We start from the raw sequence: 23,039 nt of genomic DNA on the forward strand, positions 1-23,039 counted from the left end.
AGGTTCCAGCAATTCTCCTGCCTCAGCCTCCCGGGTAACTGAGATTACAGGTGCCCACCACCACATCTGGCTAATTTTTGTGTTTTTAGTAGAGATGGGGTTTCACCATGTTGGCCAGGCTGGTCTTGAACTCCTGACCTCAGGAGTTCACCCGCCTCGGCCTCCTAAAGTGCTGGGATTACAGGCGTGAGCCACCACACCCGGCTCCTCATCTTGTATAACTTGCATCTTGTCCTGGGAAAAGAATTTTCTTATTTGTAAATTTCTGTCCCTTCCAAATGTGATGTCAGAAATGAAAGTCTTGGCTGGACGCAGTGGCTCACACCTATAATCCCAACACTTTAGGAGGTTGAGGCAGGCGGATTGCTTGAAGTCAGGAGTTCGAGACCAGCCTGGCCAACATGGTGAAACCTCATCTCTACTAAAACTATAAAAATTAGTCAGATGTGGTCAGGTGTGGTGGCACACACCTGTAGTCCCAGCTACTCAAGAGGCTGCGGCACAAGAATCGCCTGAACCCAGGAGGCAGAAGTTTCAGTGAGCTGATATCACACCACTGCCCTCCAGCCTGAGTGACACTTTTAAGACTCTTTCTTAAAAAAAAGAAAGAGGCGGCTGGGCGCGGTGGCTCACATCTGTAATCCCAGCACTTTGGGAGGCCAAGGCGGGCAGATCACAAGGTCAGGAGATTGAGACCATCCTGGCCAACATGGCGAAACCCCACTTTACTAAAAATACAAAAATTAGCTGGGCGTGGTGGCGCGTGCCTGTAATCCCAGCTACTCAGGATGCTGAGGGAAGGGAATCACTTGAATCCAGGAGGCAGGGGTTGCAGTGAGCCGAGATCGCGCCACTGCACTCCAGCCTGGCAACAGCGCGAGACTCCATCTCAAAAAAAAAAAAAAAAATGAAGCTGGGCACGGTGGCTCATGCCTGTAATCCCAGCACTTTGGGAGGCTGAGGCGGGCGGATCACAAGGTCAGGAGTTTGAGACCAGCCCGGCCAAGATGGTGAAACCCCCGTCTCTAGTAAAAATACAAAAATTAGCTGGGCATGGTGGCGTGTGCCTGTAATCCCAGCTACTCAGGATGCTGAGGGAAGGGAATCACTTGAATCCAGGAGGCAGAGGTTGCAGTGAGCCGAGATCGCGCCACTGCTCTCCAGCCTGGCAACATAGCGAGACTCTATCTCAAAAAAAAAAAAAAAAATGAAGCTGGGCACAGTGGCTCATGCCTGTAATCCCAGCACTTTGGGAGGCTGAAGTGGGCGGATCACAAGATCAGGAGTTTGAGACCAGCCCGGCCAAGATGGTGAAACCTCCGTCTCTAGTAAAAATACAAAAATTAGCTGGGCATGGTGGCGTGCACCTGTAGTCCCAGCTACTCGGGAGGCTGAGGCAGAAGAATCGCTTGAACCCAGGAGAGATCACACCACTGCACTCCAGCCCAGGCAACAGAGCGAGACTTCATCTCAAAAAAGAGAGAAAGAAAGTCTTTACGGGTTCTTACTAGGAAAGTAAAATAATAGTATAGGTGTAGCTGCTGATTGGTTTTGAAACTTTCTAGGCAAAATCTAGAGGCAGGGCACGGTGGCTCACGCCTGTAATCCCAGAATTTGGGAGGCCAAGGTGGGCGGATCATGCGGTCAGGAGTTCAAGACCAGCTTGGCCAACATGGTGAAACCCTGTCTCTACTAAGAATACAAAAATTAGCTGGGTGTGGTGGCACACGCCACTCGGGAGCCTGAGGCAAGAGAATCGTTGGAACCCGAGAGGCAGAAGCTGCAGTAGGCAGAAGCTGCAGCGAGCCGAGATTGCGCCACTGCATTCCAGCCTGGGCGGCAAAGCAAGACTCTATCTCAAAAAAAAAAAAAAAAAATATATATATATATATATATACATATATATATATATATATGTGTGTGTATATATATATATATATATATATATCTAGAGAACAGTGTTAATGTTAACTTGACATTTCTTGGTACCGGAGCCTTAAGTTTTTGTTGTTGTTTTGTTTTAAGAGGCAGAGCCTCCCTCTGTCCCCCAGGCTGAAGTGCAGTGGTATAACCTTGGTTTACTGCACCCTCAACTTCCTAGGCTCAAATGATTCCTCACCTCATCCGCCCCAGGGGCTACATGGGACCACAGGCATGCATCACCAAGCCTAGCTGATGTTTTTTTTTTTTTTTTAATTTTATTTTATTTTTTGAGACAGAGTTTCGCTCTTGTTGCCTAGGCTGGAGTGTAGTGGCACGATCTCAGCTCACTGCAACCTCCGCCTCCCAGGTTCAAGCAATTCTCCTGCCTCAGCCTCCCAAGTAGCTGGGATTACGGGCATGCACCACCACGCCTGGCTAATTTTGTATTTTTAGTAGAGACAGGGTTTCTCCATGTTGAGGCTGGTCTCGAACTCCTGGCCTCAGGTGATCCGTCCGCCTCAGCCTCCTAAAGTGCTGGGATTACAGGCGTGAGCCACCACGCCGGGCCTTTTTTATGTTTTTTTTTAACATTTTGTAGAGATGGGATCTCACTATGTTGCCCAAGCTGGTCTCTAACTCTTATGTTGCCCAAGCTGGTCTCAAGAGATCCACCGGCCTTGGCCTCCCAAAGTGCTGGGATTATAAACATGAGCTACTGTGCCCAGCCTCCCTTAAGTTCTTAAGAGCTCACTGTCATCCTGTCTTGTTCTCTCTTCATGAGATTCAGCCCCCACACTTCAGTGTTTCATTCCCAGCCCTTTTACCCCCAAGACTGTTTGCCTGCCTCACGTAGCTCACAAGAGCCCTGACAGAACATCTCTCATTCATTCCCCCCAAAACTGTTTCCAGCCTCCTTGCTCTGACTTTGCAGCACTCGCCAGCCTGGCCCTGCCTTCCATTTGACTTCCAGTGTCAGTATCAATTCCCATCAGCAGAAACAAAGGAGCTGCCGCACTCAGCCTTGTTTATCCAATTTTATTCTGTGTGGTGAAGACGTGGCTGCCTCCTAAAGGCGAGCCCACAGAGGCAAGGCTGCCTTCTCCATTCTGCTCTCCAATGTGAGATTCGTGCCTACCTCAGATTACAGTCATTACAGCTCATTGAATCACGCCAGGCTATATTTGTGGCATTGCCATCTCTGTGTGTGGTATGTGTCTCTTTTACTTGCTGGGCACATGCTGAGTTATGCAGTGGTCTATTGTGGCTGCTCACTGAAAGACCCTGTCACATTCTAGAGCAGGGTTTGTTGGTGTAGCCCGAGTTACGGACGGAAACCACAGAGACTTAATCTGTTTGCTGTCTCATCCCCAGGCTGTTTCTTGTAAAATCCTGATATGTCAAAGCTCCTTTGGTCCAACCTCCTCAATCTATAGAAGAGTAACCAAGGTCCACCTGGGTTGACTAAATGTCCGTGTTCATGTGGTGACTTGCAGGCAAGCCAGGTCTTTTTACTCTCAAGTCAAGTCTGACTGTATCTCAAACATCTTTATGAGTATTAGGGACACTATGAGAAAGAAATCAATTCTGCCCTCGATTTAAGATTGATTGACGCCAGGTACTGTGACACATGCCTCTATTCCCAGATACTTGGGAGGCTAAGGCAGGAGGATCACTTGAGCCAGGAGTTTGTGTCCAGCTTGGGCAACATAGTGAGACTTTGTCTCTTTAAAAAAAAAAAAAAAAAAAAAAAAATTGATTGCATGTAAATATGAATTGATAGAGTTTGTTAACCTTCATTACCAAAGTCCTTGTTAAACCCTGCAAGATGAGAACAAGATAGCTTCTATATACACGCTTCTTAGAACCAGATAACTCCTGGCACTGTGCAGTTTTCCAATTTTCCACTTAAAAGGTTTACCCTTGATTCAGATTTCAAATTGAGTCTTTTGAGACCAAGAAGATTTTTTCCTATATACTTTTATTTTGTGAGAATGGAGAAGAACCCTAAGATGGGCCTTAGAGCAAACAAGTTTCTTATCAGTAATGGTGCTCAATAAAAGCTTCAAGGAACTTCAGGTACTTGTAGACATCTTCCATAAATGTAAAATTAATTAGTTGGTTAAAAACCTAGTTCAAAATTCAAAAGATATAAAAAGGCATATGGAAGGAAGTGGCCTAGTCACCCACTTTTTCTCCCCGCTGACCTGCAGTTTCTTTTCCATTTTGTTACATAAATGATAGCTTTATTTGGCACTTCTCAGCAGTGTACATTGCTTTGCTTTTTGTCCCTAGTTAACTTGAAATTGTTTAATATCAATATGTGAAGAGCTTCCTTCTTATGGCTAAATAGAATTTCATTGTATGGATTTGCCATAGTTTGCTAAATACATTTTAATAAGTCCCCTAGACTTTGAACTCTTTCCCTCTGGAGCAGACCCTGGGGCAAGGATGTGGGAGCATGTAGTTTATTTGGGAGGTGATTGTAGGAAGGAGGGAATGAGGAGGAACTTAGGAGGGACTATCATCTGCTTCTTAGCCTCATAAAGGTTAAGAGAAATAGCATCTTAACTAGCACAGGACTGGGCTTGTGAGACACATGGAGTGAACATTAGTTCTTTCACCTCTTTGGGGGTTAAACTTAAGTCTGATTAGACATATGATGAAATCATGTGTTCCTGATGGTAATTTATTTATCAAGTAATTCCTCATGATGGCCTAGAAAAGGGGCTTGGTGTCCCACGAGGCAGAAGTGGAGGCAAATAGAATGGAAGAGACAGCCTCCCAGTCCCTTGAGCCTTCTAGAGAAGCAGATGGCAGGGGAGAGGAATAGCTCAGCACCCTATGCCCCCCGCTCCAACACACACGCCTGGTTTCTATCTTCCCTGCAGCCTTGGGGAGCAGTACTACAAAGATGCCATGGAGCAGTGCCACAATTACAATGCTCGCCTCTGTGCTGAGCGCAGCGTGCGCCTGCCTTTCTTGGACTCACAGACTGGAGTAGCCCAGAGCAATTGTTACATCTGGATGGAAAAGCGACACCGGGGTCCAGGTGAGGGTCCAGACTTGGGAGAAGGGGACCCAGGAGCATAGGGAGGAAGAAGCCCCCTCATCTTAGGTGATGAGACAGTTGATAGGGTTTTCCCTACTGCCTTCCACCTATGGATGAATATGGTCTTCCTGTGATTAGAAACCCAGGGAGGATGAAGCAGATCGTTTGATACCAGCATCTTTGTTTTCTGCCCTGCTGAGGCCATTGTGTGTCTGGAGAACTATGTGTTAGCCAAGGCCCCTAAGCTTATATATCTATTTTTCTTTTCCACAGACTATTCCACCTAACCGCCTAGGCCCTTACTGTCAGAATTCCTCCCTTGCTCTAGAACTCAAAGGGGGGCCTACTTAATTAGAAAGTGTTTTTCTAATTAAGTGGGTTAGGGCCTGACTTCTTTCTTCCTGCCACAGGATTGGCCTCTGGACAGCTGTACTCCTACCCTGCCCGGCGCTGGCGGAAAAAGCGGCGAGCCCATCCCCCTGAAGATCCACGACTTTCCTTCCCATCTATTAAGCCAGGTAAGGCACATACTTCCTGAGCAGAGGCGTGGCCTGCTGCATGGTGAGAGCCTGCTAATCACTGTGATATACCAGGCCCAGTACTAGATCCCAAATATACTCACATGAATATGATGTGATTCTTTCCTTTAAGGACCTTAGTCTAGAAGGGGAGACAGGTAAACAGATAAGTTATGGTGCCAAGTGAGCTAGGGTGTCTTAATTCGCGGGTGTGCAGAGAACAAAAGACAGTGACAGACCTTTGGTAAGCCCCAGCATTATGTGGACTCAGAGCAGTCTGCTTTCAGCCCTTCTGAGCCTTGCTTTATCCTGACCTTGCTTGCAGACACAGACCAGACCCTGAAGAAGGAGGGGCTGATCTCTCAGGATGGCAGTAGTTTAGAGGCTCTGTTGCGCACTGACCCCCTGGAGAAGCGAGGTGCCCCAGATCCCCGAGTTGATGATGACAGCCTGGGCGAGTTTCCTGTGACCAACAGTCGAGCACGAAAGGTACAAGATTATCCCTGTGGCTGAGGGAGCTTTGATGGAAATCAGCCTCCTCTTCACTGGGGGCCACCCAGTTTCTAGAACTGAAACAGAAGCTGGGGTCCAGGAAGCAGGCGCCCTGCAGTTCTGTTCTTTCTTCAATCCCTGATTATTGTCAGGTACTGACTGGCTTCTCTGTTGCTTCTAACTATAGACTCTCATTCATTCACTTTTATCACAGAAGGTTATTATTATACACATATATAATTTTCATTAAAAAAATTAAAATAGGCCAGGTGCAGTGGCTCATGCCTGTAATCCCAGCACTTTGGGAGGCCAAGGCAGGAGGATTGCTTGAGCCCAGGAGTTCGAGACCAGCCTGGGCAACAAAGTGAGACCCCCATCTCTACAAAAAATAATAAATTTAAAAAAATAGGCATAGTGGCATGCGCCTGTTGTCCCAGCTACTAGGGAAGCTGAGGTGGGAGAATCACTTGAGCCTAGGATTTGGAGACTGCAGTGAGCCAGGATCATGCCACTGCACTCCAGCCTGGGCAACAACAACAAAAAAATAAAACCAGAAGATGCAAGAGTAGTACAATGAAATACCACATACTCTTTACCTAGATTTATCAATTCCACATTTTGCCACATTTGCCTTATCTGTCTTTGCTAAACTATTTGAGAGGAAACTTTTCAAAAACTTTTCAGTCTAGGCAACATAGCAGGACCTTGTCTCTGCTAAAAATAAAAATAAAAAATTAGCTGGGCATGGTGGCACATGCCTGCAGTCCCAGCTACTCAGGAGGCTGGGGTGGGAGGATTGCTTGAGCCCAGGAGGTTGAGGCTGTAGCTCTGCTCATGCCACTGCACTCCAGCCTGGGTAACAGAGGGAGACCCTGTCTGGGGAGGGAGGGAAACAAACATTTATCCCTAAGTACTTTACTCTTTTATCACAAAAGTTTGTGTCACGGTCTTTTGGTCCCTGAGGTTACACAGTGAAGCACACTTGGTCTCTGCCAACAGAGAAGATAAAAATACATATAAAAATAACAGCTATAAATGTGCCAGCATTGGGCTAAGTGCTTTTTCGTGCCCTTTCTCCTTTAGTCTGTACAACCTTATAGGGTAGGTCCTGTGTTCCCCATTTCACACACAGGCTGAAACAAAGCAGTTTAAAAACTTCCCCTGGGCTGGGCACGGTGGCTCACGCCTGTAATCCCAGCACTTTCGAGGCCGAGGCAGGCGGATCACGAGGTCAGGAGATCGAGACCATCCTGGCTAACATGGTGAAACCCCATCTCTACTAAAAATACAAAAAAATTAGCCAGGCATGGTGGCGGGCACCTGCAGTCCCAGCTACTCAGGCGTGAACCTGGGAGGCAGAGCTTGCAGTGAGCTGAGATTGCGCCACTGCGCTCCAGCCTGGGCGACAGAACGAGACTCCATCTCAAAAAAAAAAAAAAAACTTCCCATGGCCGGCCACGGTGGCTCACGCCTGTAATCCCAGCACTTTGGGAGGCCGAGGCAGGTGGATCACCTGAAGTCGGGAGTTCGAGACCAGCTTGACCAACATGGAGAAACCCCGTCTCTACTAAAAATACAAAATTAATCGGGCGTGGTGGTGCATGCCTGTAATCCCAGCTACTTGGGAGGCTGAGGCAGGAGGATCACTTGAACCCAGGAGACGGAGGTTGTGGTAAGCCAGTATCTTGCCATTGCACTCCAGCCTGGGCAACAAGAGCGAAACTCTGTCTCAAAAAAACAAACAAACAAAAAACTTCCCACAAGGTCACACAAATAAGCAACAACATTTTCATTTAAATTAGGAGGCGAGTGTCAGGACAGAACCACCAACAGTGTGCTCCCAGGGCGGCCAGTCAGAGGCAGGAGAGGTCATGGCTGCTTGCGGCATCAGGGCAACCTTTTGGAAGCATGCTATTTGATTTGGTCATGTGGCATGGTGGGGAAAGCATTTCAGGCTAAGGAAATAACGTGAAGCACAGGGGAAAGAAATCCCAAGTATGGAAGGGAGCAGGAGCAGGATTATAGCATGCCTGAAAGGCATTGGTGAGGAATGAGGCTGGGTGGGACCAGGTCACAGAGGAGGTTCTGGGTGGCCTTGGCCAATCTCATCATAGGGGAGCTTTTAGATGCACATATTTCTACCCATGCTAACCCTCCTGTCCACTCAGCGGATCCTAGAACCAGATGACTTCCTGGATGACCTCGATGATGAAGACTATGAAGAAGATACTCCCAAGCGTCGGGGAAAGGGGAAATCCAAGGTGAGGGGCCAGCGTGCTGCCTGCATCTTGGGACAGGGTGGCCTAGGGAATTCCTTATTTTATTTCAAGTGAGATTAGCAGCCACTTCCAAAAGAGTCTAACTCCTCAGGCCCAGCTACCAAAATAAGGGTGTCTCTTTGCTCTTCTTGGCAGGGTAAGGGTGTGGGCAGTGCCCGTAAGAAGCTGGATGCTTCCATCCTGGAGGACCGGGATAAGCCCTATGCCTGTGACAGTGAGTGCCTCACAAGTGGGTGGGTAGACCTTGCCTTGGACCCAGCTCCTGCTCAGGATATGAGAGGAGGGAGGGTTGTGTTTTTGCCCAGAGTATTAAAACAAACCTGGGCTCTTGTCTTGCCTGCTGACTGCTTCCCTCTGAGACCCCTGGGAGGCCTGGGTCCTTGCTATATGACGGGTGGGACCTGCATGCTCTGGGAAAGATTTCTGCCGTCCTCTGGGGTGGGGTTGCTTGTGGGGGCCGCAGCAGGCAGGGTTGGCCTCTCAACAGACGGCCTGCAGGTCTCCTGGCCTCAGTTAAGCCAGGGCCCCAGGGGTCTGACACTGAGTTTTTCAACGTCTGTTCTCTTTTTCTTTCTCTCTGCCTTGCCCCACTTCTGTCCCTCCACCCTGGGAGCACCATCGCCGCTGGGGTTTCTCTCTCGTTTGCTCCGCTTTCCTGCTGCTGCTGCTCCTGTCTCAAGTGTATCAAGGCCTTCTTCTCATGACTTTTCTTTCTGTCTTTCAGATAGTTTCAAACAAAAGCATACCTCGAAAGCGCCCCAGAGAGGTAGCTCTCTCAACTTTTCAGAGTTGTGGTTTTCCTTTCCCTTTTTCCCTCTTCCCTTGTTCCTCCTGCCTTTCTCATTTCCTGGGATGCTAGCTTTAAAATCTCTGGAATGGCATGGGGGTAGGAGCAGTGGAACTTCTGCTGTGCTCTACTCCTCAAAGTCCTGGAGGCTGCCTTTACCACTGCTTGTCTCCCACAAACCTGCTCCTAGAGCTGCTCGGCCCAGTGCATGGGGTGGCTTCAGAAGCATTATCAGGAGCCCATTACAATCAGACCCTTCCGCTCCCTCCGCAGACCAGGCACCTGGTGGTCAGCTCATGTTCCCCACCACCCCACCACCTCCTCCTGCCATCCTGTCTCCCCACTCCTTTCCTGCTGGCCCCCTTGCCCTTCTTAGTATTACTTCTCAAGATGAAAAAATGCCTTGTGGGGATCTGCTTTCCTTGCTGATTGGCAGACCTGGACAGGGCAGTTACGTGGGAGTGTGCTTGAATTTCTTTGGGGACCAACTGCCCAACTGGCGTCATTGATAGGATATCCCCAAGAAACCCATCCCCTGCTTGTTTACCCACATTCAGAGGAGATGGGCTCCATGGTCTGTGTGGGGTAGCATGAGCCTCCCACATTTACTGAGGGGTAAAAAAGTTTGGAGTCTTATCCACTTATCCCCCTTCCTGCCACACCAAAGATATAGGAATATCCTTCCCTTTCCTGACCTGGAGCGTCCCAGACTGTTAGTATATCCCAGAGCAACTAACTGGTGATGGGGCGAGGGCTAAGCCCCCCAAAAGTCAACATGGAAGAGCAGTGGTGGCCATGGGGTTGGAGTTCAGGAGGGAAAAGAGCCCCAGAAGCTAGAGAGCCCCAGGGCCTGATGCTCCTGGCTGAGGGGAAGGGGCCATCACTCAAGGCCTGTCCCAGAGTGGAGCTGCTGGGGGAAGGGATGGTTGCCCTCTACCAAAGGTGGAGCCCCCACAGCTTACAGGGGTGGGGACATGGCACTCTTGTATCTTAACACCTTTCTCTGCAATCTTCTCCCCACTCAGTTTGTGGAAAACGTTACAAGAACCGACCAGGCCTCAGTTACCACTATGCCCACTCCCACTTGGCTGAGGAGGAGGGCGAGGACAAGGAAGACTCCCAACCACCCACTCCTGTTTCCCAGAGGTCTGAGGAGCAGAAATGTAAGCTGAGGTGTCAGAAGTGGTGGGCAAGCAGAAGTTGGCCTGGTTTTGAAAACCACTCCTTGCATGGGTGTTGAGTGGCTCAGGGACCCCCATGGGTGTCATCAAAACTCTTTCTCTCTGTAGCCAAAAAGGGTCCTGATGGATTGGCCTTGCCCAACAACTACTGTGACTTCTGCCTGGGGGACTCAAAGATTAACAAGAAGACGGGACAACCCGAGGAGCTGGTTTCCTGTTCTGACTGTGGCCGCTCAGGTACTGCCTCCCATGAAGGCTGCTGCTGTGCCCAGTCCCCAAGGGGCTCTTGGCTTGCTGGCCTCTAGGGCTGTCGTAACCAGCCCACCTCGCTTTTCCTAACCAAGAGAAGATATAGCCACAGGCAGGAGCTCCTCTCTTCCCCCTGCATTTCCGACTGTCTGTCTCACTCACTTCCCCCACTACAGGGCATCCATCTTGCCTCCAGTTTACCCCCGTGATGATGGCGGCAGTGAAGACATACCGCTGGCAGTGCATCGAGTGCAAATGTTGCAACATCTGCGGCACCTCCGAGAATGACGTGTGTATCCCTGCCCCCTCCTCAGCATGGCTCCTGGGCTTTTACTGCTGTTTGCACAGTTCCCTCTAAAGTGAGCTTTCTTTTAAAAAGGGAGCAGGATCCCTCCCACATGCCACACGCCCCTCCCTAGCATCTCAGTCAGAACTCTGATTTGTTGCCAGGTATATGTTGAGTGCTGATTTTATGTCAGACACTGTTCTGGGCACCAAAGATACTAACGACAAACAAGGTCCCTGCCTCGTGAGATTTACATTCTTACAGGAACAACAATAAGCAAGGATGTAAGTGAGATTTGTATAATGTGCCATGAAAAAAATGAAACCAGTACTGTGGCAGAGAGTAATTGCATAAGTGTTTTATTCTGATGGTCAGGTATGGCTCTTCTGGGAGGGTGATGCTGGTGTTGAAATTTTGGTGATACCAAGGAGCCAGTCAAGAAGATTTGGAGGTAGAGCAATCCCAGGAAAGGAGCAGCCAGCGCCAAGGCCTTATGGTGGACAAGCCAGATGACAGGGCATGGGAGAGTATGGCGGGGGATGAGATGAGAGGGGCAAGCACTGCCAGATCTGTGGGGCCTTGGGTTTTATTCTAGGTACAACAGGACACTGTCGAAGGATTTTAATCAGGGAAGTGACATGGTTATTTATGTCTTTATTTATTTACTTTTTTTTTTTTTTTTTGAGACGGAGTCTTGCTGTGTCGCCCAGGCTGGAGTACAGTGGCACAATCTCGGCCCACTGCAACCTCTGCCTCCTGGGTTCAAGCGATTCTCCTGCCTCAGCCTCCCAAGTAGCTGGGATTACAGACACGTGCCACCACACCTGGCTAATTTTGTATTTTTAGTAGAGATGGGATTTCTCCATGTTGGCCAGGCTGGTATCGAACTCCTGACCTCCGGTGATCCACCTGCCTCAGCCTCCCAAAGTGCTGGGATTATAGGCATGAGCCACCACACCCAGCTATTTATTTATTCTTTATGTATTTATTTATTTATTTATTTTGAGACAGAGTCCCTCTGTCACCCAGGCTAGAGTGCAGTGATGCGATCTTAGCTCACTACAACCTCTCCCTTCAGGCTCAAGCAGTCCAATCCTCCCACCTCAGCCTCCCAGGTAGCTGGGACCACAGATGCACACCACCATGCCTGGCTATTTTTTTATATTTTTGGTAGAGACAGGGTCTTGCCATATTGATGAGCTGGTCTCAAACTCCTGAGCTCAGGCAGTCCTCCCACCTTGGCCTCTCAAAGTGCTGGGATTACAGGCATGAACCCACCATGTCTGGCCTTGTCTTTTATTTTATATTTATTTATTTATTTTAAGATGGAGTTTTACTCTTGTCACCCAGGCCGGAGTACAATGGCGCAATCTCGGCTCACTGCAACCTCTGCCTCCCAGGTTCAAGCAATTCTCCTGTCTCAGCCTCCCATGTAGCTGGGATTACAGGCGCCTGCCACTACGCCTGGCTAATTTTTTTTTTTTTTTGGAGACGGAGTCTCGCTCTGTCACCCAGGCTGGAGTGCAGTGGCACAATCTCGGCTCACTGCAAGCTCCGCCTCCCGGGTTCACGCCATTCTCCTGCCTCAGCCTCTCCGAGTAGCTGGGACTACAGGCGCCCGCCACCACGCCCGGCTAATTTTTTGTATTTTTAGTAGAGACGGGGTTTCACCGTGGTCTCGATCTCCTGACCTCGTGATCCGCCCGCCTCGGCCTCCCAAAGTGCTGGGATTACAAGCGTGAGCCACCGCGCCCGGCCATCCTGGCTAATTTTTAGTAGAGATGGGGTTTCACCATGTTGGCCAAGCTGGTTTTGAACTCCTGACCTCAGGTGATCCACCTGCCTCAGCCTCCCAAAATGCTGGTATTACAGGTGTGAGCCACCGCGCTTGGCCTTTGTCTTGTATTTTAAAAAGATGACTTTGGCTGCTGTGTGGAGGGTAGACTAGGGACAAGGATGGAGGCTCATGCCTGTAATCCTAACACTTGAAAGGTTGAGGCAGGAGGATCACTTGAGCCCAAGAATTCAAGACCAGCCTGAGCAACATAGGGAGACCCTGTCTCCACAAAAAAAATTAAAACTTAGCCAGGTGTGGTGGCACACATGTTAGTCCTAGCTACTTGGCAGGGCGAGGAGGGAGGATCACTTGAACCCAGGAGTTTGAGGCCGCAGTGAGCCATGATCACACCACCGCACTCTAGCCTGGGCAACAAAGCGAGACCTTGTCTCAAAAAGAAATAGTCACTGGGCACGGCGTCTCACACCTGTAATCCAAGCACTTTGGGAGGCTGAGGTGGGAGGATTGCTTGAGCCTGGGAATTCAAGACCAGCCTGGGCAACATAAGGAGATCTTGTCTCTCCAAAAAAATTCAAAAATTAGCTGGGTGTGGTGGTGTTTGCCTATGGTCCCAGCTACTTGAGAGGCTGACGTAGGAGGATCACTTGGGCCCAGGAGGTCAAGGCTGCAGTGAGCCGTGATTGCACCACTGCACTCCAGCCTGAGTGACAGCAATACCCTGTCTCAAAAAAATATACCATAGAGCTTGGGCTTTAGGGGAAAAAAAAAAAAAAGTGGAGGCGATTTGATCAGTTAGGAGCTCTGAAAGGACCCAAGTGAGAGATGACAGTGACTGGATCTGTGGTGGAGAGGGACAGCATGGTTTGCTACATAAGATTCTTACATCTGTTCTTACCTGCTACCTACCCCTCTTGGAAATAGCAGTGTCCTGTAGTGGCCTGAGGCACATCAGTTATTCAATCCCCATCCTCTTCCCTCTTGCCTACTTCAGGACCAGCTGCTCTTCTGTGATGACTGCGATCGTGGCTACCACATGTACTGTCTCACCCCGTCCATGTCTGAGCCCCCTGAAGGTAAGTTGCCCAGATCTTTTACTCAGAACAATTATTTTATTAGTTACTTGGAAAATACTGAGCTCTATGTTCTTTATGTTATCACTTACATATTCTTCCAAATTAGGGAGTAAAGCACCTTGCCTTGGCTCAGTTTAGAATGCCTTCCTAACATTTCAACTTAAAGGGTTTAGTGTTTGCACATTATCAGCTACATTTACAACAGAAAATCAACAGCCCAGAAGAAAGCAGATGCTGAGCCGAGATCAGTCACCCAGAAGGAATGATTTATTTTCTTCCAACCAGTCCAGGAAACTCAAGTGGTAGATTATCTGATGTGAAGCTTCTACAGTCAGCTCTTGAAATTTGATAGATTTGAGCATTTATTTCCTATCCCTTCCCCTTCTGAATTGGGAAGGGACTTGACTTTGGAGCCTGAATGGGTCAGTCTGCTTCTCCCATAACTTACTGTAATAATGGTCCAAGTTTATGAAACCAGTGGTGGCACTAAGAATTGGTTGCATCTCCACAAGTCCCCTTCCAGCTGGATTTGTGTACATAAACACCTCCTGTACAGAAATTCAGTAGCAGCTGGGCGCGGTGGCTCAAGCCTGTAATCCCAGCACTTTGGGAGGCCGAGGCGGGCGGATCACGAAGTCAGGAGATCGAGACCATCCTGGCTAACACGGTGAAACCCTGTCTCTACTAAAAATACAAAAAAAATAGCCAGGCGTGGTGGCGGGCGCCTGTAGTCCCAGCTACTCAGGAGGCTGAGGCAGGAGAATGGCGTGAGCCTGGGAGGCGGAGCTTGCAGTGAACCGAGATCGCGCCACTGCACTCCAGCCTGGGCAACAGAGCGAGACTCCATCTCAGAAAAAAAAAAAAAGACAAGCCAACAGAAATTCAGTAGCTTACTCAGAACACAAATGCCCAGGAGCTGTTACTGTGCACAAAGGATGTGGGCCAGCATTACAGGCAAGAGAAAGTGTGTAATTGTGTGATGTAAGCTGTCTTGTAACATATTGGTCAAACTGCTGTCACCCCTCTAGAGAATGAGGCCACTGACAACGTCTAAGAGTCCTTTAGCAGCTGTAGGGGAGTACTCAGCTTCTGTCAGGCCCAGTTTATGAATCTGCTTTGGGGAGAAGTTGCATGTTTATGTTTTGTTTTGTTTTTTTAAACCATCAAACAGACGATCTATATTACAGAATGGCTTTCCTATTAAAGTTCTGTGGGACATTGAGGTAGTGGAGAGCTGCCGGCCCGAGTGTCCTCACTGTAGTGTTAAGGCAGCTGAGGGGCAACCCCTGGAAGTATCAGATGTTCTAGGTTCTAGGTCAGGGTCAGCAAGCTACAAGCTAAAACCTATGGACCACATCCAGCCACAGCCAGCTTAAATAGCTTGCAAGCTATTTCTTTTCTTTTCTTTTTCTTTTTCTTTTTTTTTGAGACAGTGTCTTGTTCTGTTACCCATGTTGGAGTGGAGTGGCATGATCTCAGCTCACTGCAGCCTCTGCTCCCCCAGGCTCAGGTAATCTGGTAATCCTCCACCTCAGCCTCCTGAGTACCTGGGACTAGCAGCACGCCACCACACCCGGCTAATTTTTGTATTTTTAGTAGAGACGGGGTTTTGCCATGGTGCCCAGGCTGGTCTCGAACTCCCGGGCTCAAGTGATCCATCCACCTCAGCCTCCCAAAGTGCTGGGATTACAGGTGTGAACCACTGCATCTAGCCTGAAGAAAATCCCCTTAAAAATGTAAAAACTGGCTGGGCACTGTGGCTCCCGTCTGTAATCCCAGCACTTGGGGATCTCTTGAGCCCAGGACTTCAAGACCGTCCTGGGCAGCGTGGCAAAACCCCGTCTCTACTAAAAATACAGAAATAGCTGGGCATGGTGCTGTGCGCTTGTAATCTCAGCTACTAGAGAGGCTGAGGCAAGAGAATTGCTTGAACCTGGGAGGCAGAGGTTGGAGTAAGCTGAGATCACACTACTGCACTCCAGCCTGAGCAACAGAGCAGAAACTCTTGTCTCGAAAAAAAAAAAATAAAGGGAGTTTAAAAAAAAAAAAAGGCCGGGTGCGGTGGCTGAAGCCTGTAATCCCAGCACTTTGGGAGGCCGAGGTGGGCGGATCACGAGGTCAGGAGATCAAGACCATCCTGGCTAACACGGTGAAACCCCGTCTCTACTAAAAATACAAAAAAAAAATTAGCCGGGCATGTTGGCGGGCACCTGTAGTCCCAGCTACTCGGGAGGCTGAGGCAGGAGAATGGCGTGAACCCGGGAGGCGGAGCTTGCAGTGAGCCGAGATCGCGCCACTGCACTCCAGCCTGGGGGACAGAGAAAGACTCCGTCTCAAAAAAAAAGGAAGATGTGCATGACACTGTATGTGGCTCACACACCCTAAAATATTTAACACTCTGGCTCTTCTGGCTCTTTACAGAAAAGTTTGCCAACCTTATTGACCTTTGGGTTAGAAAGGACTTACATTTTTGAGTCACATGTTTCTGAAGAGCTGATAAAAGCTGTGGATCCTTTCCCCTAGAATAATGTCCAAATGTGCATATGTATAATTTTGCTTATCATTTCAAGGCATTAAGGAGTAATTTTATTCAAAAAAATTAGAAGAATTCAGCCATAGTCAATATTAATAAACAAGGAATGACCCAATTGTTTTTCGTATAAGGGACAATTATTTTGTGTTTTTTAGTGAAACTACACAAGTCTTAAAACTGAGGTGCTTGACAAACTTCTTTCTTCCCAGGCTCTCTTCCTACTCCCAGAACTTCTGATTTAATAGGGCCAAGAGGGCCTGGGCATCGGTATTCTGAAGTCCTGTGGATGATGATTTCTTTAATCTCCATAGAGGATGATATTTCACAATATTTGAAGACTTAGAGGTTTATCCCGGCTCAGGAAACCATGGAACCTTCCTGCTGCAGAGCATCCCTCGTCCTACCTGTAGCTGATCCTGCTATAGAGATGGGGTATCAAGAGCAGAGGAATTGCAAGCAGGTGGGGATTGTGTGGGACCCATCCTGACCCCATTTTGCTTCTCTGCAGGAAGTTGGAGCTGCCACCTGTGTCTGGACCTGTTGAAAGAGAAAGCCTCCATCTACCAGAACCAGAACTCCTCTTGATGTGGCCACCCCCCTGCTCCCCGACATATCTAAGGCTGTTTCTCCCCTCCACTTCATATTTCATACCCATCTTTCCCTTCTTCCTCCTCTCCTTCACAAGTCCAGAGAACCTTGGGGTGGTTGTGCCAGCCTGCCTTTGGCAGCTGCAAGCTGAGGTGGCAGCTCTGACCACCTTTGGCCCCAGGCCCTCAGGGAGAAAGGAGCAACACACTGCCTCTAGGCGTATGTGTGGCTCAGTTTCTCTCTGCTCTCCATTAAGTGCATTCACTCTGCTTGCCTTGGGCCCAGGCCCTGGTGATCACAGGGTTCAAACAGTGTCCTCCTAGAAAGAGTGGGAGAGCAGCTCACTTCTCTGTGTTCTGCCTCCACTCTGGTCTCCAGAGTTTTTCTGTCCTCTAGAGGCAAGCCAGGCCAGGGAGCTGGGAGCGAGCAAGCTGGAGCTTTTCATGCCCCTGTGCCGCATAGCCTCACCTCTTTCCTCCAGAGTGGCTCTCTGCGGCCCTGTGTTCCTGCTACAGAGGGTTCTCTGCTGGAGTCAGGATGTTCTCGGTCACCCTCCTGGCTCTGCTCTGTCCCACTCTACCCCACCCCAGGGGGAACAGCAGCTTCACCTTGTTATTCCCATTGCTCTCCTGGCTCACTCTTACGGGCGGTCTCCAGTGACTGAAGCATTCCCCACCCTTGGAATTTCTCATCTTCTGCCTCCCTTCTTATTCCTTTTGGTTTTGTGGGGAGAGGGGAAGGATCAGGGGGCCAGGCCAGCAGCTCGGGGGCCACAGGGAGATGGATAATGTGCCTGTTTTTTAACACGACAAAAAAGCCTACCTCCAAAATCCCCTTTTTGTTCTTCCTGGACCTGGGCATTCAGCCTCCTGCTCTTAACTGAATTGGGAGCCTCTGCCACCTGCCCCATGTATCCTGGCTCTCAGCTCATGGGGAAGCCACATAGACATCCCTTTCTTCCCTTGCACGCTCGCTAGCAGCTGGTAAGGTCTTCACACCCTGATTCCTCAAGTTTTCTGCTTAGTGGCACTGACATTAAGTAGTGGGGGGACAGTCCATGCCAGGACACCCTGGAGTAGTCTTCCCCCGTGGCCGCGGGCAGGCCCTAACTCACTGTCGCTTTGGAGTTGAGGTGTCTTTTTTTTTTCTTTCTTTAGTTCCTGTATTCTAAACATTAGTAAAAAATAAATGTTTTTACACAGAGCCCTCTGCTGGATGGTTTATCTCCTGCCTCTTTCCATTAAGAAGGCCATTTCATCCTAAGATTTCCATGATGGTGGGTTTTTTTTTTTTTTTTTAATGTTTTGAAATACAGCTTTTTTCCCTCCAAATTAAAATTTTTTTGTGGAACCCCAATATGTAAAGCGAATATAAAATTGGTTATTTTGTTTTAATTTGTTACATAAATTCAAGTTTATAACAATTCTTTGTTATAAAGAACAATGAAGCTGCTTTGATCAATACAAAATTTGGGTTAAAATCAACTTTAACAATCTATTTTTGTGTTTCAGTTGGTTTGGAGAAAATTCTCCTAGTCTTGGATACATAGGTGGAAGTGATGACAGGTTTATAACAGTTGACCTTGCAATCTCAGACATTTAAAACAGGACCAGAAGTTTATATAAATATAATTAATAAGCAAACTAATGACATCACCATGGGACACACACAAAAGTTCTTGCAGGAGCAGGGTCTATGTGGCTTCACTTGCCTGCAGCGCTCCCAGGCCAGAGCAAGTGCTCTAGGATCTGAACTGCCCGCAGTGCAGCCCTGCAGCCTTTCCCAGGCACGTTGATGTGCACAAAGTTTCCCTGAAGGCAAAGTGAACATGTCGACAGCTTACGTGGCAGCGCGTATGTCTTCAGTGTGTGTTTTAGAAGTCCAACTGTTGTTTTTATGTTTTTAAAGGAAAGATTTGAATCAAGCAGTTATGGGCCCCCTGAAGTATCCTTTTTTCTAGAACATTCTGAAAGTCATCCTTGCCTATGGGAAGCCTAGGCCTGCCTGCACTGTTATGTTCAATAAATAAGGAGGGTGCTCTGGTCTGGGGATTGTGTGAGGAGCAGAGCACAGCCCGTCCTCATGCTTTTCCACTGAAGTAGGCCAGGCGGAGAGGGAGTACAGCAATGAATGCTCTTTGGCGGCTGAGTAGTGCGAGAGCCAGAAAAGAATGTGCAAAATAAGAACGCTGCAGCAGTACTAGGTGAGGAAATTTAGGAAGGGTTTGCGGGAGGTGGGATTTGAGATGGGTCTTGGAGAGTTCGACAGTGTCAGCTGGTAGGATGGGGGTGCGGATGGAAGCCTGTGAGGAAGGCAGAGGGTGCGGAGCTGTGAGCGGAGAGAGCAGCGAGGCTGGAGAGCAGCTGGGCTGCGGGTCAAGACGTCTGCGTTTAATTCGGGACTGAAGGTTAGCAGGGAAGGGAATGATACCAGATCTTGAGTTTAAGAACTTGAATCTTGTAAAGTACCAAATCTAATAAAATACTCATCCTAAATCATTACCGGCCCAGGCATGCAGTGTTTCCGTGGCCGACAGACTCGAGCCAGCGCTGTCCATGGTAACCAGCTTTTGTGTGGCTTAAAGCTTGCATCCATTTTCTCCTTTCATCGTTTCCCAAAACAACTCCGTGAGGGCTGTTAGCCCTGCTTGGTAGACGAAGAAGCCGATGCGGCCTAGGGTCACGGCCAGGGAGCCTTTGGGATGCCAAGTCAGCTCGGCGGTCCCCACACCGCCTACAGGGCTCGTCGGGCCCTCGAGGTCCGCGGCTCTTGGAGGCGCCCAGGGGAGTCCTGCAGGTTCCTGGCTCCGCCTCCCGCCCCTTCGCGCTAGAAGCCCCGCCCCCAGAGGGGCTCGACGAACCGCCACTTCCGCAGAGTCCAATGAAACTTAGCCGGGGGAGGGACGGGGCGCCACTGAGGACCAATCTGCTTGGGCCGGGGCGGGGCTGCAGCGGGTGGGTGCAGAGGGGACGCACCGCGGACTTCGCTGCCGGGAGAGAGCCCGGCGCGGTCGGCGCGCACGGGGCCCTGCTGTGCGCGCGCCCGCCCGCCGCCCGCGCAGCCCCTCGGTCCGCTCTGCCCTCGGGGTCGTGTCGCCCATCCCTCCCCTGTTCTCCTGTCGCCGCCCGGACAGGGGCTCGGGAGCTGGGCTAGGGGCAGGGGCTGGAGCCGCGGGACCAGCGCCTGAGGTGGGTGCGGAGCGGGAGGCCGGGCAGGCGGGCGCCTGGGGCCGCCCCGCCGACATACTCCGGGTCGAGGGGGAGTGACCGGCCAGGGCACGGAGCCCGGCTGCCGGCCTGCCTGGGTCCGGGCGTTCGTCCCCGAGCCCTGGGACCCTCTCAGGCCACCACCCTCTCCGCGGGGACACCCCGCCCCTCCGCTGCCCTCAGCCTCCTCAGGCCTCCCGCCCTTTGTCGCTCGTGCACCTGCGCCCTCGGCCCTGCCCTCTCGCTCCCCTCAGGACGGACCCTCGCCTAGCCTCCCTCTCAGGACCCCGCACCAAATTAGCCTCGCTCCTTCAGACCTCCTCTGTCCCCTTTGTCATCTGTACACCTGTCACCTCAACTCTGCATCCACCCACCTCCCCGCCCCCAGCGGCGTCATCTGAATCCAGCCCAGGCCGCCTCCCACCCCCTCCCGGGGGCTCCTCCCCCGCAGCCCCGTAGGCCCACATCTGCCCCCTCGGCCCCAGTCCCAGGCCCTCCCCCGTCCGTACGCCTTTGTTATCTCTGCAGCTGTCCCCTCCACTCTTCATCCTTCTTCCCCAGTGAGGCCAGACCCCAGCCCAGACTCCCCTGTCCTTCTGAGTGGAGAGACGCCCCCTCCCCAGCTCTGCCCTGGCATCCTGGGGACAGGGCCAGCCGGCTTCCACTCGGCCTAGCCACTTCCTCTTTCGGCGGGTCCAGTCTCCCCTGGTGCCTGCGCACGTCCTCATCTAATCTCTTTTCCCTCCTGCGCTCCTCTCCTAGCTCTCCTGGCCTCAGCTTACTCTACCCGCTCATTCTTTCCTCCCCGCACAGGTGCCCCGGAGAGGCCATGGAGCTGAGCAGCAAGAAGAAGCTTCACGCCCTGTCCCTGGCCGAGAAGATCCAGGTGCTGGAACTTCTAGATGAGTCCAAGATGTCCCAGTCGGAGGTGGCCCGGCGCTTCCAGGTTTCCCAGCCCCAGATTTCGCGCATCTGCAAGAATAAGGAGAAGCTGCTGGCGGACTGGTGCAGCGGCACAGCCAACCGAGAACGCAAGCGCAAGCGGGAGTCCAAGTACAGCGGGATCGACGAGGCTCTGCTCTGCTGGTACCACATTGCCCGGGCCAAGGCCTGGGACGTGACGGGGCCCATGCTGCTCCACAAAGCCAAGGAGCTGGCCGATATCATGGGCCAGGACTTCGTGCCCAGCATCGGCTGGCTGGTCCGCTGGAAACGCCGAAACAACGTCGGCTTTGGGGCCCGCCATGTTCTTGCGCCTTCATTCCGCCCTGAGCCACCTCCTCCGGGGCTCACATCCCAGGCTCAGCTGCCTCTTTCCCTAAAAGACTTCTCTCCAGAAGACGTGTTTGGCTGTGTTGAATTGCCCTTGCTGTATCGGGCAGTGCCCGGCAGCTTGGGTCTATGTGATCAAGTACAGGTGCTGCTGTGTGCCAACAGCAGGGGCACCGAGAAGCGGCGGGTACTGCTGGGTGGGCTCCAGGCTGCCCCGAGATGCTTCTTTGGGATCCGCAGTGAGGCTCTGCCTGCCTCCTACCACCCTGACCTGGGCATCCCCTGGTTAGAGTGGTTGGCACAGTTTGACCGGGACATGGGACAGCAGGGCCGACAGGTGGCTTTGCTGCTGGCTGCCCGAGTGGTGGAGGAGCTGGCAGGCCTGCCTGGGCTCTACCACGTGAAGCTCTTGCCTCTGGCCGCCTCTAGCACCACGCCTCCCCTGCCCAGCTCAGTGGTCCGGGCCTTTAAGGCCCATTACCGACACCGGCTGTTGGGCAAACTGGCTGCCATCCAAAGCGAGAGGGATGGCACCTCGCTGGCCGAGGCCGGGGCAGGCATCACGGTGCTGGACGCCCTGCATGTGGCATCTGCCGCCTGGGCCAAGGTGCCTGCTCAGCTCATTTTCAGCAGCTTCATTCAGGAAGGGCTGGCTCCCGGCAAAACGCCCCCTTCCTCTCACAAAGCCTCTGAGATGCCACCAGTCCCCGGCGGGCTGAGCCTAGAGGAGTTTTCCCGCTTTGTGGACCTGGAGGGTGAGGAGCCAGGGCCTGGAGTATGTAAAGAGGAGACAGGCACTGAAGACGAGGAGGGGGACAGAGAGGGTGCCTTTGAGCCCCTGCCCACCAAAGCTGATGCCCTCCGGGCCCTGGGCACCTTGAGGAGGTGGTTTGAATGCAACAGCACTTCTCCTGAGCTATTTGAAAAATTCTACGACTGTGAGGAGGAGGTGGAGCGGCTTTGCTGCCTCTGAAGGCGCCTTCGCTGCTTGCCAGAGCCCCTTCCTCTCTTGTTTCCCATGGAAACGGCCTCTTCAGAAGGCAGATCGGGCTGTCTCTTTCCTGTGGAAATAGAACTGTCATAAAGGTGTAGAAGGGAAAGAAGTTGGGACACCAAGTCTGAGCTTGGAGTGGCAGTCGTCCAAACCCCAGGAAGAGAGCTCTAAAGATGAGGCTTCGGGGGTAGGAATCCAGGATACTTAGTTTCTAAACCCTGCTTGAAAGTTCTAGAGCCTTTGAAAGGGAGTTAGTCTAGAGGCAGGCACTTAGAAAGGTGAAATTTGGGCTTTTTGGACAGACTGCTTCCTTGAACTCTGTGTTAAAAACAGTTCTGCTTCTGAAAATAAAGTTTCTAATCAGAAAAGAGGCCAGGGTGTTATTTTCATGGGAGAAGAGTAAACATTTTTCCATTCAGATTTGGAAAATTAAGTGCTGATGGTCGCTGCGGTGCAGCTGTCTGTCCATGACCAGTAGGGATCCTCCTCTTCCAGATATTCAGCAGCAAGGACTCTCAGGGCGTGGGCCTTGCCTGTGGGCTACCCTCCTGAGAAGGAAGCTCCGGGACAGACAGATCCCAGCTACTGCCCCAGATAAGCTGCAGCTCCAATAGTTTTGCTCTCAGATTGTGTGTGTTTGGGGTTGGGCAGGCTATGGACATGTCAGGGAAACAGACAGGAGCCGGAATTGGAATGGAATAGTCATTCATTCTTTTTTTTTTTTTTTTTCATTTGCTCATTTCACAACATCACTTCAGCAAGGCCTCCTATGTGAACAAGGTTGCAAAGATGACGTCTCTGCTGGGCAGAA

General features: G+C 50.8%; 2 protein-coding genes across 4 annotated transcripts in view; both read left to right on the plus strand.

The window, feature by feature from the left end:
* Positions 1-17,959, plus strand: part of DPF2 (double PHD fingers 2) — a 20,062-nt gene extending 2,103 nt beyond the window's left edge. For 2 of the 3 annotated variants that reach the window (XM_032153404.2, XM_058438922.1), the window contains exons 2-12: positions 4,812-4,972; positions 5,383-5,490; positions 5,816-5,979; positions 8,151-8,243; positions 8,397-8,475; positions 8,986-9,027; positions 10,074-10,211; positions 10,338-10,466; positions 10,655-10,767; positions 13,554-13,635; positions 16,677-17,959. In XM_032153404.2, coding sequence (XP_032009295.1) covers positions 4,812-4,972; positions 5,383-5,490; positions 5,816-5,979; positions 8,151-8,243; positions 8,397-8,475; positions 8,986-9,027; positions 10,074-10,211; positions 10,338-10,466; positions 10,655-10,767; positions 13,554-13,635; positions 16,677-16,753 — 1,186 coding nt within the window. In that variant the 3' untranslated portion in view covers positions 16,754-17,959. The remainder of the gene's footprint in view (positions 1-4,811; positions 4,973-5,382; positions 5,491-5,815; positions 5,980-8,150; positions 8,244-8,396; positions 8,476-8,985; positions 9,028-10,073; positions 10,212-10,337; positions 10,467-10,654; positions 10,768-13,553; positions 13,636-16,676) is intronic. The other variant, XM_032153405.2, reaches the window with a different exon arrangement.
* Positions 17,960-19,741: 1,782 nt separating this feature from the next.
* Positions 19,742-22,596, plus strand: TIGD3 (tigger transposable element derived 3). The gene is made up of 2 exons (XM_032153403.1): positions 19,742-19,944; positions 20,776-22,596. Exon 2 carries the CDS (start codon positions 20,792-20,794, stop codon positions 22,205-22,207), a length of 1,416 nt encoding a protein of 471 aa, XP_032009294.1. The 5' UTR covers positions 19,742-19,944; positions 20,776-20,791; the 3' UTR covers positions 22,208-22,596.
* Positions 22,597-23,039: the final 443 nt, after the last annotated feature.

The sequence above is a fragment of the Hylobates moloch genome, unplaced genomic scaffold (genome assembly GCF_009828535.3).
Source record: "Hylobates moloch isolate HMO894 unplaced genomic scaffold, HMol_V3 SCAFFOLD_5, whole genome shotgun sequence".
In the NCBI taxonomy this organism is placed as follows: domain Eukaryota; kingdom Metazoa; phylum Chordata; class Mammalia; order Primates; family Hylobatidae; genus Hylobates; species Hylobates moloch.

What these genes read in the sequence shown, in the direction of transcription:
- TIGD3 (XM_032153403.1), top strand. Translation starts at nt 20,792, where the DNA reads ATGGAGCTGAGCAGCAAGAAGAAGCTTCACGCCCTGTCCCTGGCCGAG.